The following is a 15,553-nucleotide window of genomic DNA, read 5'->3' on the forward strand; positions in this document are numbered from 1 at the left end:
AACTCCCTGCAGTCCTTTGAGCTCCTGTGAGGGCTGTAGCTCTGGGAAGCATGAACAAAACTCATCCCCAGGTACAGTCCTGCTTCAGAAAAATCTTACATGCAGCTATTTCCTGAAGCACATATGTTCTTGGTCATGGTGTTTGTCTGACCTCTGTATCACTGGTTTCTGTGAGATTTTGAGTGGTTTCTACTGAACCTTATTTGATACAAAAGGCAAGTATTGATATAAAGTGCTGGAATTGCATTAGTGTTTGTTTTACAAATGGGTAAGACTTAAAAGGTGAGCTAATTGATTGCTTTGTGAATAAAATCTGGGCCATGTTTCCACTGAGGCAATTTTTGCTTGTATGTAAAAGTAAAGGAATATGTTGTTATATTCCTGGGTAAGATGGCATGAGGACTGGAAAGGTGTACCTTGGTGGTTACTGCACACTGCTTCTGTAAACAGTCTTTTATTCCTTTCCTTCTAGAGAAATGGTGGTGTGGCTTTTGGTTCAACAAAGCCCTTCTTTGAAGAAAGAGGTAACAAAATGCAGAGCTTAACATTTTTATTATTAAAGTATAAATCAATTGAAACTATATATGTAATGTAAACTACAACCAGTATTTATGGTCTGTGGAGACTGATTTTTAATTCTTTCTCCTCTTCTGTATAGTGAAACGTCCAGACTGTAAAATTATAAGCTTCAGCTGTTCTTTGTTGGCCTGGAGTTGGCAATCTTGGGGTATAGTAGCATAATAGGTAACCCTTGTCTGTTACAGGCTCATAATGAACTTGCTCTAGACTAGATTATCTAAAGTTTTTAATAGCTGAACTTCAGGAAATTTTGTCCATATTGCAAAGGAGAAGGTGAGATCAAACAGAATCAATTGCAAACTTGTATATCAGGTTGCAACAACATCTCATCACTGCCATTATTTTATACTCATGTTTATTTGCAACTGTTGTGCTTTCTGGTCAAAGGTGCTGCCTTGTAGACACAGACAGGCTGTAATTCACCACAGTCCTTTCTAGCTGAAACATTCTGTGTTTGGTTCCCTCTCAAGCATGACGGAGGGGGTGGTTACTGCAGCCAGGATCTCTTTGCCTTTGAGCAGAGGCTGTGCCTTCACTTGTGTTTGTACAGCACAACTAAGTAAATAGGAAGCACAGCTAAGACAATTCTGACTTTTTGATCAAAGCACTTCAGCAATCGTCAAATCCAGCCATACTGCAGGGTTATTTTGAGTGACTGGTTACGTGTTTCTCAGATGATCATGTGCAGTTTTTTCTGTTGGTCTGGAATTACGAAGGAATGCATGAAAATACAATGTTGGTTTAGAGACAGAGCGCTGGTGCTGCAGAGACCTGAGATGAGGGCAGCCCATTGGCACTGCTTGTCTGTGCACTGCTGTTGTCTTGCAATGACTGTGGGTCTGGCCTTTAGCTCCCAGATTTAGGATGACTTATGTACTTTCTGAAAGTTTAGAGTCCCTGGAAGGTCAATGGTCTTTATACTCTGGAGATGTCTTTGGGGGGGGAAAGGGCTCCTTTTCAGCCAGTTCTCACCATTTTGAGCTGCTAATTCTGTCCGTGGGAATGTTAAAGTCACAGCTGGAGCAGAAAGCCCAAAGTGCTGTAAAATGAAATGGTACTGCTTTAGGAGTTTTCCCTGTGAGCTCTGGGAGGGCACCTGTCCCAGTGTTATGCTGACCTGCCATGTGTTTGGGCTGCTTCTGCAGTGGAAAGGGCATTGCTGTCCCATGGAATCAGGCAGGGGCTTGGCCTCTTCCACTTGTCTACACCTGAGTGCAGTGGATAAGCTCTGACGGAGATGCAGTGTTTGTATCTTTCAGTCCTAGTGCTCCATGACAGCAACACAGGCTCACCCATACTGCCAGCAGCAAAATCCCCTATGAGGAGATGTTTAATGTCAGAGCTTGGATTAAAACTCAGTTATCAATTCCTAAACCCCTCTGACAGTCCTACATGCAGATCCCCCAAAACATCACCCCTGTAGCTCTGTGTTTCCTCATCTGTCCCCGCCCAAACACTTTCACACAGAAAGGTAGGGGTTGGGTTTGACCTGCCCACCTTTCCCCAGCCCCTCACCTCTCACTGTTGCCTCCAGCAGGCTGCTGCCAGTGGGGCTGCACCCGGAGGCAACTCTGCATCTCTGCCATGGTGCTGCTCATCCTTGCTGCTGCCACGGGCTTGGCGGCAGTGCTGGGACTCCTGCCACGTGCCCCAGGTTGGTATCCCAAGGGCCATTGGGTTTTTTTTAGGTAAGGGAGGCAGAAAATGATGTTACAGCCTTTGTGTCCATCACTGTCAATGAAGGGGTGTGTCCTGGCGCAGAGCAGGAGGAGGGAAGGGGATCAATGGGGGAATCGTGGGGCTGTACCAAACCAAGTCACCACCAGTCGTTCCTCACCTCCTGTGTCCTGCCCCATAGGGCTGTGGTAACTTTGCATGCTGTGGTCATGCTTCAGGCTACTGGTATAGTTTTCAGACTCTGCCATGAACCTCCCAGAGATTAATCTTGGCCTCTGGCTATTTACAGAATAAGAAATGAGTTTTGGAAATTCCCTTTCTTTTCATTGTACTATGAAAATGCTGGAAAAATAAAGTTTTTCTTATTTGCCCTTCAGTGAACCGCTTCTGTGCAGCCTCCAGGAACCAGACAGGCTTCCTGTGTGATGACAGAGTGACCTGCATCCCAGCCAGCCAGGTCTGTGACAGAGTCAGCAACTGCAGGAATGGAGAGGATGAGCAGGAGAAACTCTGTGGTGAGTGATTTTGTTGTGACTCTCCTGCCTGTGCTTCCTGTTGAAAGACAGAGAAGCCGATCTCCCTCTAATCCCATTCCGTGCTTCTGGCTGTGTATGTGAGCAGATAAGCCTGGTAAATCCTTTGTAGGGCAGATGCTGAGAGATGGCACTGCCCAAAAGCCATCAGGAGTGCCAGGAGTCAAAGACTCTAAACTCCCCTTATTTTCCCAGGGTTTTTTTCCAAACTGTGATGCAATTTTCTTCTATTAGTTAAGCTGTATGCCTACATGGTTAATTTATTGTCCAGTTAACCTGGGAAAACCCTCATTAATACAGAAGCCTGGAGCACCCAGACTGTGCTTCTGGCTCAGCCACAAGCATCCCTTTCCCTCTCCAACCACAGCTTCCCCATCTGTGCTGTTATTCACACTCTGACACTGTGCAGGGCAGGACTGCCTGATCCCCCATGACAGCAGCCTCTGGCAGCTTCATCCCCCATTCAGTGGGTGCATCTGTGCCTGGTGGAGCTGAGCACGTGCCCTGTGTGTCCATCCTTGCAGGTGACCTGCCCCACAGCCTTCCGGGGTTCCTGGTTTTCCACTGCGCTAACCCCACGTATTGGGTCTACGCTGATCAGAGGTGTAATGGGCTCAATGACTGCGGAGACTGCTCTGATGAGATGGGCAGCTGTAAGTCTCTCTTCTGGCTACTGCTGTTGGGCAAAAGGTCTTTTCTGCTAATGGAATGAAATAGGTCGTACAGGTGTGGTGTTACTGGTGCTGCTGGAAATGCATGGATGCTGGCATCCACTGCTAGAACACCCAATAGCTGTGTGTGACATGCAGGCTCCAGCCCGGTAGCTGCCAAGGGCTCTGTGTCAACACCTGGTAGAAATCAAGAGGGAAAAGGCTATGTGCTTCATTCCCAGCCCCAAAAAGTCACTGCTCCTCTGTAGCTTGCTGAGTGTGGGTCAGTTTCCTTGTGATGTGTAGTTGTAGGCAGCAGCCATTATTCAAACTAGCCTTTGGTTGTTGATCAAGAGATGGGTACGTCTCAGCCAGGAGGACTGAACATACCCCAGCAGCTTCAAAGCCATCCTCCCCTCTCTTGCTAAAACAAGCACCAGATGTTTTAAGTCACTTCCTTGGTTTTGAACATCAGAAAAAAGCCTGCCAGTATCAAGCAGCTTTCTCTAGAGTAGCTTGCTTAAGTAAATAACTATCAGGTTATTTATCAGGTTATCAGGTTCCTGCCAGGATGTCGTCTGCCATCGCAGTGTCGCACCCCGTCACTGCCTCCCACAAGTAGCACCAAGCGTGTGTCCTCTTTGATAGGCTCCCGGGTACAGGCTCATCACCAGTGGCTGCCAGGGAGTGAAAGGATAACATGCTGTGTGATGAAGGAGGAAAGGGGCCAGTGCAGCAGCAGCATTTCTGTTCCCTGTTTTCCATCCCTCACAGTGGCCGCCTGCACTCCGTGCGGGTCGGAGTGGTGGAGCTGCAGCCCTGTGCTCTACGAGTACTGCTCCTGCGTGCCCAGGAGGCTGTGCCGGGATGGCATCCAGCACTGTCTCAGCTGGTCTGATGAGTACATCTGCAACCCATGAAGTCTTGGCACCCAGCAGTGCTGAGACAGCAGGAGGCTTCCCGAATTGTCACCTTTAAGCTTTGGTGTCCTCCTGCTCGCCACCTGCTTGAGAAGCTCCAACCCCTATGCTGAGTGCACAATGACACTCAACTGGACTTGGACATGCCCATGCCAGCCCATGCTGCCTGTTGGGTACTGGACACCTTCAGGGGTTCTTCTGTCATGTGAGGGTGAGTCCTCTGTACATGGGCAGAGCAGTGTCTCACAGCATTGACTTGATGGGTTGTGTGCAGGCTGCTAGAGACGGTTTACCAGCTGCTGCCAACAGTTGGCAGGTCTGGCCAACACTGAGCAAAGAGTTTTTCCCGTGTGGACATGCTGGTGCCTTTGCAGGCAGTGAGATGGAGGGTACATTGAAGAATACTCTAAACGGCAGGAGCTGAATGAGGTGAAACTTTCTAGGCCTTGGGTTAGCATTTCCCTCCAGCACATCTTCACACTCCCGATCCTCACAGGCAAGAGAAGAGGCTTGTATTTATGTTCAAAGCAGGTCTGCTAGTGGTTTTGGCAACAGCTTTGGAGGCTTTTGCATTGGTGCTCCTGGGATCCTTCCTTGGGAACACTATGCTGAGGGTGATGCCATGGAGAGCTGCTGCACAGGCCACTTCCTGTACTCTTCTTAAGCTGTGAAGAATGTAATGGTAGGGAAAACTGAAGTGGAGAGGTTTCAGGGTTTGTGGAGATGTATCACCATTTCTCCGTGATTGTGGAGCTGTCTCTGCAAGCCAGGGCACAGAACCAACGTGTATATAAAATGTACTTCTCTCAGGGCTGTGCAGTTTTTGAGCAGGTTGAGAACAGACATGGAGCTGGGATGTGTTTTGCAGTAAGTTGGCAAAGAAAGGGAATTCTAAAAAGTCACAGCCTCGGAGCAGAGAGCAGCAGAAAACCAAGTGCCACTCCCGAGGTGCTGTGGGATGACGAGGGATCTGTTCGTTGCTTGTTTCATTCCTCTGCCAGCAAAGCAGTATGAGGCAGCCAAACCTTCAAAACAGTCCTCAGGAAATAGACATGGATGTGCCACTGAAATTTCAGAAAGATGTGGTCTATCTCTGCTCCTTTGAAAATCTCATCAGTGTCTAAAACATCATCTCTGAGAAAAAAACCCACACTTAAAGTGAGTATACTTACTTTTCTAGCCCCAAAATAAACATCAGGCAATCTTCTTCCCACCACAATCCAAGGTCATAGAACTTTAAAAACAAAACCCCATTCACTCATTTCCTCTCTGTCCTGTGATCCTGTGTCACTATGACTTATATCAACAGTGAATGATTCTTCTAATTTGTCACTGGGATACAGCTGTAGATCTGAGGCTTCTTTTTGAAATGGTTTTACATTATCCTGACTCAGGCTTCACCTGGAAAGAGGTGGCAAAACTGCAAAATGGAACTGGTACTATGGGAAACTTTTAAAGCTGCATTTAATGACCTGTCCTCTTCTACCCCTGACTAGGAGGAATGGCTTGTTTTCTCGATGCCTGTAAAACACAACTGCAATGCATTCAGTGCTGCAGCTTGGGAAATAGGTTAGGTGTTCTCTAGATAAACTCTTCTCAGTTGCAAGCTTCCAGCCATGATCAAGGCCTGAAATAGGGATGCACATCTTTACTGGAGAGTCATAGACATCTAATGCTTCAACAAGGTTCAGCTGGGGTTGGTAAATAAAGCCTGGCTTATTGTAGTTGCTGATGTTCCTCTTGTTACCCCAGAGTCTATTCTGGGGCAACCACTGAGGAAGTCTTGCAGCATTTCTAAGAGGAGCACAGGGAGGGGCAATCCAGAGGCAGCAAGGGTCAGCCTCCCCTTCCTGGGAAGAAGAGCTTCTTTCTAATTCAGATTGGATTCAGCCATGGGCTGTTTGCCTGCTCCTTAGCTTTGGAGGCACCTGCTGCTTGTCTTTGGAAGGGGAAGATGCATAACAAGCTCTCTGCATGAGGAGGAGGTAGGTGGGCTGCAGGACTGCTGCATGCTTCTATGGGGTAGCGGTCAAAGAAAGATGGGAACTGTAGCTGGATAACAGATACTGTTGTTGGTTAGGCTGGCCTGTATGGCAATGGCTGTATTCTCCCACTCCAGTATTGGTTGATCGTTGCCACAGCTTCACCTCTGCCAAGTTTTAAGATGCTCATGAGGGTGAAGGGGAAAGGGCTGGGGCATGTGACATGGGAGTGGGGGGAGTTGGATGTTTGTGCTTGTTGTGTAGAAGGCCACTGCAGCAGAGGTCAAGTGGTGGCTTGCCTTGCCTGGATGGGGATAATGTTGAGATGTGGAAATTCTTACTATATTGTGAGATGTGATAAAGAGCACAAGTGGCCTGGCTTAAGGCAGGAAAGATTATTGTGCCACCTTCTCTCTCCTTTAGCAGGAGGGTGAGGAAACAGAGGCAGGCTTAGTGTGCGTGGAAGATATCCCTGACTGCAAAAAGGAAACCAAATACAGGCTTCTTCTCCCTTTCTGCCATCTCACAGCTTTGTAACTGAGCTGAACCACAGAGAAATGGGGTCAGTAATGTGGTCCCTGTATCTACGATACGCCAGTAAAGGTTTACTGGTGTCAGAGGAGCTGACCTACCTGCAGGGTAGAGCCCCAAGGTTCCTCTCTGGCTGATATCCCTGTATCAGTTTGCTCCTGGGAGGCCAGAGCTGTGATTAATGGCCTTAGGTTAGGAGAGAGGAACCAGGGACTCATCCTGCTCTGGATTTACACCTGTGAAGAGACTTGCCAAGAGAGACATGGGAAGCAGCAGTCCATGGGCAGCAAGGCTTGGAAGTCAATCTGGAAACAGGCAGGGATTCAGCAGGCAGTTTCAGCAGCCCCTTGGCTGAGCCCATCTATTTCAGGGTGAGTCTCCTGTAATTTTCTAACTGCCTTGTTCCTGGTCAGGAGAGCCTGTGTGCTTCACAGAGTGCAATAAATAGAGAAGAGTGGGCTGAGGACAGTGATAAGTGTGTCTAAGTCTTCCTAGGATAAAGTGTACACGGGGTGTGTTTAGAAGAGGCAGTCCACTGGTCAGCAAGAAACCTAAGAAAAGGAATAATTGTATCAGGAATGGGGAAGAAACACCGTGGTCTATAACAACTCTCTTCTGAAAAGGAAAGATGTACTGTATTATTTTAGCAGCAGCCCTGTGACCTGGGGTGACTGTTTGTATCAAATCACGCTGTGCCCGTTTTCCAGCTGGAGGCATCAGCTCCCTGCTGCTTCGCCCGTGTGATCCCCGAGACGTGCCTCCCTGCCGGGCCAGGCCAGCACATCTCCACAGTGCTGGAAGGGCTAGCAAAAGAAATCTGGGGTAGCTGTTGACCCAGAAGCCAGCTGCAGTGGGGAGGAATATACTTGAGTGCCACTGTCACCTTCCTGTGCAGGCATGGGTCTGCCAAGTGGCTGTGTCTGCCGTTGTTTGCCTCAGCAGAGGGCTGATGGAGTCGTCAGTGGAAGCTATTAATAGCCTTCAGTTTCTGGGAAAAAAAAAATGTAGGGCTTGAAAGTATGCTTGTTTTGTTTGTGCATAGTCCTTTTCTGAGGAAAACTCAGCAGTAGAAGAACAAAGAGAGAAAGGAGTCTAGCCTTTGTGCATTTTTGAGGTGAAGCTTCTTTTCTTGGCCTTTTAATTTCCAAGGATGTGTTGCTTTTTTATGTTAAACAATGGTGTAAAAGGAAGATATGCCCTAAATAAGCACTATTAGGGGAAACTGGTAGTAAATTCTTGGCCTTACAGGTCTAAGAACACACTGATGGTTGCAGTGCCCAACTTGTGGGCACAGTGCACATCAGCCAGCTTTGAGAGTAACCCAAGGGCAGGAATTTGGTGATAAACATGCCTCTAGTAGTGCAGCTCTGCCCCTGGCTTCAGACAGGCTGACACATGATGAGTCTTAAGTGTCTAGGGGTTGTTTATAGCAAATATGTACAATCTGTGTTTGAATGATAAACTTCCTGGGACGTTTTTAGGTGGGAAGTAGTGTTAGTGCATTGAGGATGTGTGCATGCCCCAACAGGGGGGTTCAAACCACAGAATGCTCTCAAACGCAGAGAATTTGCTTATAAGAGAGAATATATTCCAACTGCAGAGCCTGGTCTCCCCAGTAACCAAGTTTCAGCTTTCATTTCTTGGCCTAAAATGAGAGAGAGGGGACTTCTGTTCTACTTTGGATTTCTGCAGTAACTGTTACCCAGGGCTTAGTGCCTCTGCTCCCCTGGGGCCCTGCTTATCTTCTTGGCTTCCTCCCTTTCTCAGAGCTCTGGTGCTTGCAGAATGAGCTTTATGTTCTACCAGCACTATTAACAGCCCCAAGGCACTTGACAGTGGCAGTGATGAGTCTTCCTTCAGCTCCTTAGAAGGTGAGAGAAGAGGGAGAATAGGACCAGATATTTTTGTGAATATCTACACCAGAAAAATTAGTTAAGCATGACCACAAAAGCTTTATTTGAAAAAAAATATGTATTGAAAATATACAGTAGTATCACCAACCTTTTCCTTGCCTCTGTCCCTCCCCAGCCTGGTTAACCCAGCAGCATGTCACAGCAATCAGATTTAACACCACCGATCTCCTTTTGTTACTCCCTCTCAATAGTCTAAATTCTGTCATCAGCAAGAAAATAACAAACAAAAGACCCACTTCTTTCTGACTCAGTAGGTATTTAACAAATCCCAGTCCTCCACAGTGAGGCACAGATGCTTCTGTTTGGAAGTCCTTTCTCTCTCTTGTTCATCCAAAGCTCTTTTTTTATTCTTCTTTAATTCCTGGCTGCCCAAAACCTCCTTTTTCAATGGCAAATGGCTATTTTGAACTTTTTCCTTATAAAACTGCAAGTGTCCAGATACTTTTGTTTCTGCCTCCACCAGCTTGCATTTCACTACTTTCTCTATTCTGTGTGTCTTGCCATCTACAGGAAAAACAAACACAAAAACCCATAAAAATTAAGTTTGGATTTGGGGAAAAGCAGAATTATGCTGTAAAATGCACACTTGTGTTGGCCAAGCAAACCTGGAATACTGACTGCTTTGCTGAAACGTGCTTAAGGGAAAATAACCTTTGTATTTTGGACTCAGGATTTTAAGGAGAAAACTCAGTTATTGTATGTTGCCCCTAAGCATGCTGCCATGCTATAGTTTAAGAGTTATCCAGCTGCCTAACAAACAGAAAAGATGAAACATGTTGTTAATGTAGTTACACAAACGGCTGAAATTCCACACCTAAGATGCTGTTTGTGCTAGAAAGGGATGAAAATATTCCTTGTAGAAAATAAACCAAACACACTCTGTGGGCTCTATGCAGTTACTTACAGAAGTGCAGAGCAGCTGTTCTGGATTTCAAGTTGTCCTGTGGCTTGATGGCCTCCATAATCATCTGCTCCCACTGCAAAACTGTCTGAAAAAAAACCCATTTGAAGGAGTTAAAATGTTTCTTGGAAAATTTACAGAAATATCACTGCAAGTAACTCTGCCCCTTATTCTCTCCCACTCAGTGACTTTTAATACACCATAAGGATCGTTTCTAGAGAGTAAATCAGACTTAAAAGCCTATACCTGTTCTGCCCATCCCTCTGTTTTGCAGTTACTGTGATCAAATTCTTTCAGAGGCACTTTGGAGTGAACCAGGCCTATCTGCATTTGGAGCCGCTTAATGACAGCATCAACATCCTAGTGAGAAGGGAAACAAAGCAGTCAGAAGGGAAGACATTTGATTACACTTGCCCAGTAAACTTAGATGCTTCTTTTTTTTTTTTACCTTGAGACCTGTCCCAGAAATGTCCAGACAATTCAATTTCTTAAAAGAAAGAAGGTATCCAATTCCCACATCTGTGATTTTAGGGTTACCTGTAAGGGCAAGGAAAGTGAGCTAAGTTGTGAGTTGTGGAGAATGATGATCAGAATACCAAGAAGCTGTTTCTTCCAAAAAGCTGGAACATGGGAGTCTGGGCCCTTTTTTTTTTGGTAGTATGCTTCATGTTCAGTGAGTCAAAATTTACTTTTTCCATCTAATGATTAAAGTACAAGTACTTACAATACCAATTCCCAAACTACTACAAATCTTAATGTGAGTAGCAAAGTAGCTGAGCCCACAGGTGTGACCTGTGCCTTCTGGAAAGTCGGGAGTCCAGTCCTTGGCACATGGGAATCATGAAATTAATAGCATTCCTTCAATATCAAGGAGGACAAATTCTTTATCAGAAAGGATACAAGTTGCTTCTGATGTTAAACTATAAAGCACTTACATGACAAGTCCAACACTAGAAGATTCTCAAGTCCCTTTTTCAACACCCGCACTGGTGCTGTCATTCTGCGAAGGCCTACATCTGATAGAGAGTTGTCTTTCAGGAGAAGCTGTCTTACACTGGGAGGAGAGATATAAATGCACAGGTTTTAGTCATTATTTTAGATAGTTTTCCAAAACTTCCTAAAACTTTCTGGTGGAAGGTCAGGGTCTTCCCGTGCCAACTCTTCGGTCTACTTGAATGTTAGCAAGAAAGAAGCCTCAGTGAGTAAGATGAACAAATATCTTTCTATTGCCTCAGCTAACTCAACAGAAGCACTTACTTGACCAGCTTTTCCCAGGTGACAAACTGACCCTACAGCACAAGCACTTGTGAATAGACAATACAGTTCTTTATACACCAAAGTTCTTTAAACCAAGGCTGCCACTCTCAAATCCACTCTAAACTGAAAAGAGGGGGTTGTTTTTGCTTAGCAGAGTGGGAGAGGACAGATTTGGTAAGAGAAACTGCAATAATTTTAAGGAAGCCATGAGCTATTAGAACACAGGTGAACAAGAGAAAAACCAAACACTAAAACTCTCTGGGACACTGCATGAAAAAAACCTTAATGCAAAATGCACCAAAATCTTAGAGCAACGTAATATCCCCTAGTTAGCAGTTATCCTGCCTGTTGATTTCCAGCATTTTGTACTTTTCAATCTTTAGTATCAAACAGAATTTTGTATGTTTTGAATGGTAACCAAATATTCAACCTACTGCTTGTAGAAATCTTAATCTGGAACAGGGTTTTGGTTAGAAATGCGGCTGGTAAAAGTTCCTTCTTAAAACAAGGAAATAAGTGTAACACTTCCAAATGTTTAAGATGCAGTTTTTTACCTGGCCAATGGAAATTACTAAAAGTGGATTTCAAACCACAAGACAGGGAGTTATCTTGGCTGCTTGCAGGACCTTTGAGGATTCAGGGTGTGCTCTGGATCATTTGCTTTGCACACAATAAATCCTGCATTCCCTTTACCTCAATAAGGGGTTTTATGAACAACCAAAACTTTCAACTTTATACATTGCTGCCTATGAATCTTTCCTTTAAAGTTCCCAGCTTGGTTCTTTGAACTGCTTAGTGATAAGAAAACTGTCATTTTTAGCTGTCTGTCAAGAAATAGGTACCTAGACAGAGCCTCTTTGGTGAGGTGTTCCAGCAGTTCGTGTTCGTCTCCAAGTTTACAACAGGAGAGATCCAAACATGTCAGCTCCCGAAAAGACTTAATTTCTTCTAGCTTTTCAGAGATAACCAGGTATCTGCAAAGAGAACAACAACAAAATAGCATAAGGCACATAAAAAGGCACCTGTATCTTCAAGTGGCACAAGCATAATGCAGTTGTTTCTTCCACGTTCCTTTGTGAAAATGGAGAGAAATGAGCCAGGTGTCCCAGCTACCTTTTTATGTGCAGCCTGCACGCAACACATTCAAGTTCTCAATCTTCTCCTTGAACAAATGTCATGGTTTTGCTTTGATGCAAAATATTGGACTAACAGTTAAGACTTCAACTTGCCAATATCACAATTAGGGACTTCTTCACAGAATATTATTGTATTATTTCAGAACAATGCAAAATATATATTTCAGTTTACTATAAATCAGCTTCATAAACTTCTCTTCCTCGGTATCTAGGAAGTGTGCAGACAAACTCACATACATCCAGGTTTAAAATCAACTTCAAACGTATCAGCATAGCTTCTCAAATGGCAACATTTCACTTTTTTAGACATAAATAAAATACTTGACTAGAGATGAAAGGCCTGAAGGACTGTGGCTGCACCCTAGGCAGTAGTTACCCAGCGAGTTGTTTGCTTAGCTGTGCTGGTTCCCTGATCTGCTTCGCTCCACAGTCCTGCAAACATCTGTGCTGGAACTATTCATTAGGAGGCTCAGAGATGGGAACAAACCACTGAAGAATGGCATGCATGAAGATGCAGTAATGAGCACGTAGCAGTCACTGCCTCAGCAGTCTCTCCTACGTTTATTGTCCCCATGGCAAAACAAGTCCCAAATTTGCTAATCTCTCCTGAATTTACCATATATTCCCCATGGCAAGACAAACCCTGAGATCAGCATCTTCACTGCTGAAATGAGGAGTGCTTACCAATTTCATCCCTCAAAGGAACACCTCTTTGGCTGTGCAAATGGGAGGACTTTCATATCCCTCTACTGCAAGGCCAGCTATCAAACTACCCTACCAAATCCCTTTGCCATGCAATTCAGCTATGCAGAAGGCAGTACCTACAGTCAGAGCACAAGCCAACTCTTGAGAGATGCTACTAGCTCAGAGGGGATGTGAAGAGTGGGCTCTTTTAGAAATAAGATTAATCAGAAAATGGCTTAATATCTTACTTTCTGGATTTCAAAGACTCGATACTTAGCCTTCTGTAATGGCAAAAGATGACAGAGGTAACTTCTGAATTAATCCCATTAAAAGTATCTGTACTAGAGATAAAAAGGCAGTAGGTTTAAAGGATAAAACAAGGGATAATTGACCTCTGCTCAAACGTTCCTACTGTTCTCTGAACACCCTTGGCACTTCACATGAATATGCCTGTACTTGGATTTTAAACTGGATAAACCATCCCCTTTTCAAGTGTACAGATGGAAGATAAGGCTGGTTATATTACTGGGAAAGGCTTTGGTAGGAGCAAGGTTTTAAAAACAAAACTTTTTAAGCTTGGTAAGACTCTCTTTTACTGAAAGACAATGTGGACATTGACAAGATGGAAAAACTGGTACTGGAACCTCCTTAAAGCATGTTCAATATGGAAATGGGAACGAGAATAAACTAAGGTAAAACCTGCCTGACTTCAAAGCCTGTAACCTACCTACAAAACTGTATCTTCTTCTGACCCCCCCAAAATGAAGTGAGATGGCAACCTTATAGTAAATAAACTCAGACAGTTTGCAAAGGTGTACAAGTCCACTAAGTATGTGGAATTGCAATTACAAAGACAACCCAACAAATACCTGAGAAGACATTAAACACAGATTGCTATGGAAGTGCTGATTCTTCTTGTTAAAAAATAGTTGCAGGTTTGTTCCTTCACATAAATGCCCTGTTAGTTAACACGATGTAGTCTGTTACCTGCATTATGATTTGTGTCTTAGGATGAAACCAGCAGCTGCACTCGTAAGGAAAGGAATGGACAAAAGGAAACATGCAGATCAGTCGGATAAGGCTCAGGCCACTTCATTAGAATTAGGTGCTGTCATAAACCCAAAAGATTATTATTTTTTTAAAATATTTTTGAGAGAAAATCATTGAAGGGGAACTTTGAGTGTGCTGGCAAGAAGCTCTAGCAGATGCTAGAGCAGCACCTGTCACTGAACTCACGTACCTGTTCCGCAAGCACAGTGAACATAGCACCAAACTGCCGTATGCTTCAGTGAACTTCTGTAGAGCTCTCAGTCCCGTTACTGGTTCTGCAAACTTTTGTCTTGCTTCTGCAGCTGAAAAGAGCTTCTCACCAATCTGCTCTGGGAAACCAATCAGTGAGTCGATGTGATCAACATTGTCAGAAATGTAGCCCAGCACCAGGCTGAAGAGAGTCTTGGCTGAGTACCGGAGGTTCCCCTCCTTAGTGTACGTGAAGATGAAATGGTCAGTCCTCTGCCTCCTCGCCCTATCGTCCTCCCTGTTCAAACAAAGCTCCACCGAAAATCCTCTGGAAAACAGCCTAAAAGGTCTTGTTTTGGGAGTGACATTCTGTATGCCGCCTGCACTCTGATTTACCACATGCAGCTTCCCATTTTCACGCACATATATTGGCCCAGTATCCAAATGGCTTTCTGAGTGGAGACAGTAAGACATTCCCCTTGTCCAGTTCTGCAGAAACAAACCATAGGCAGGTAAAGAATAGCCACAGAGAAAAATGCTCTTCAGGAGAGACCCCAACCCCTGGCAGCATTCCTCAATGCCCCAAGAGCAGTCACGTAACCCCGCAGTGCAAGGATGGACAGGCTGCGTGGAACGGGGTGTGTGCTGGCTGCCATCATACCACAAACACCAGGCAAGGGGGAAGTGAGCCCAGGGCTGGCAGGGGGCTGAGGGGCCTTGGCTCTGCAGGGCTCCCCACTCTGTGCCTATGCTAGTGGCCTGGGGCTGGATCCCTGCCCTGCGAAGGGCTGCCGGAGGAGGTCTGGCGCTGTGGGGGAAGCAGCCCCCACAGCTTGGCCTGGCTCTGCTGCAGGCGGGAGGGAACAGGAGGGCAAATTGCTGACTGCAGCAGGGCAATAGGGCCTGCTGAAGGATGTCCCTCCCTGAGCGGGAGCGCAGGCTCCCGGTGTCCCTACCCCAGCCTCGCCCACCCGGTGCCGGGGGGGCTCCGCTTCGTGAGCAGGTGTCGTGGTCGGGGGGGGGGGGAGGGAGGGCACAGACCCTGCCATGGCGGGGGGCAGGGGAGGGTCGGGGTCCTGCGCAGCCGAGGGCTCGGGTCCAGCGGTGCGGGGGGAAATGGGGTACCGTCTAAGAGGGCAAAGGGGTGCTGACGGGATCGGGCGCTGCCCGCGGGGAGGGGGCTGGGGGGATCGGGTCCAGCCCTGAGGGGGCGGGAGGGGAGCTGGGTCCTGTCCGGGGAGGTCTGTGAAGGGCTCGGACCCTGCGCGGGTCTGAGTGCGCCGCAACCGGGCGCAGCCCCGAGGGGCGCAAGGGGAAAGGTCCCCGCCCCGCCCGCTCCCGGTCCGCTGCGGCCCCGGCAGGAGTGGCGCGGGAAGGCGAGCGTCCAGCGCCCCGCTGGGGCTGCGGCAGCGGCCCGGTCCCCACCTACCTGCCCCAGGAGGGCCCCCCCCGCCGCGCCGTCAGCCGGGCCGTGGCTCGGCGCTCCCGCCGCCCATCCCGCAGCGCCCGCGGGGCCGGGCGGAGCCGCGCCGGGGGCGGGGCCGGCGCGGG

At 46.7% G+C, this 15,553-nt stretch overlaps 2 protein-coding genes across 2 annotated transcripts; one reads left to right on the forward strand and one right to left on the reverse strand.

Annotated features, from left to right (window-relative positions):
• The first annotated feature begins 50 nt into the window (after positions 1 to 50).
• On the forward strand, positions 51 to 13,576 carry LDLRAD1 (low density lipoprotein receptor class A domain containing 1). The gene is made up of 6 exons (XM_062004361.1): positions 51 to 71; positions 473 to 524; positions 2,114 to 2,233; positions 2,634 to 2,771; positions 3,314 to 3,442; positions 4,214 to 13,576. Exons 1-6 carry the CDS (start codon positions 51 to 53, stop codon positions 4,357 to 4,359), a joined length of 606 nt encoding a protein of 201 aa, XP_061860345.1. The 3' UTR covers positions 4,360 to 13,576.
• Positions 8,805 to 15,520, reverse strand: LRRC42 (leucine rich repeat containing 42). Its single transcript, XM_062003419.1, has 8 exons — positions 15,432 to 15,520; positions 14,004 to 14,491; positions 11,786 to 11,917; positions 10,622 to 10,740; positions 10,135 to 10,223; positions 9,933 to 10,046; positions 9,690 to 9,774; positions 8,805 to 9,289 (listed from the first exon to the last, which is right to left on the reverse strand). The coding sequence occupies exons 2-8, from the start codon at positions 14,474 to 14,476 to the stop codon at positions 9,033 to 9,035; spliced, it is 1,269 nt and encodes a 422-aa protein (XP_061859403.1). The 5' UTR covers positions 14,477 to 14,491; positions 15,432 to 15,520; the 3' UTR covers positions 8,805 to 9,032.
• Between the last annotated feature and the right edge of the window lie 33 nt (positions 15,521 to 15,553).

Source organism: Colius striatus, chromosome 10, assembly GCF_028858725.1.
Source record: "Colius striatus isolate bColStr4 chromosome 10, bColStr4.1.hap1, whole genome shotgun sequence".
NCBI lineage: Eukaryota > Metazoa > Chordata > Aves > Coliiformes > Coliidae > Colius > Colius striatus.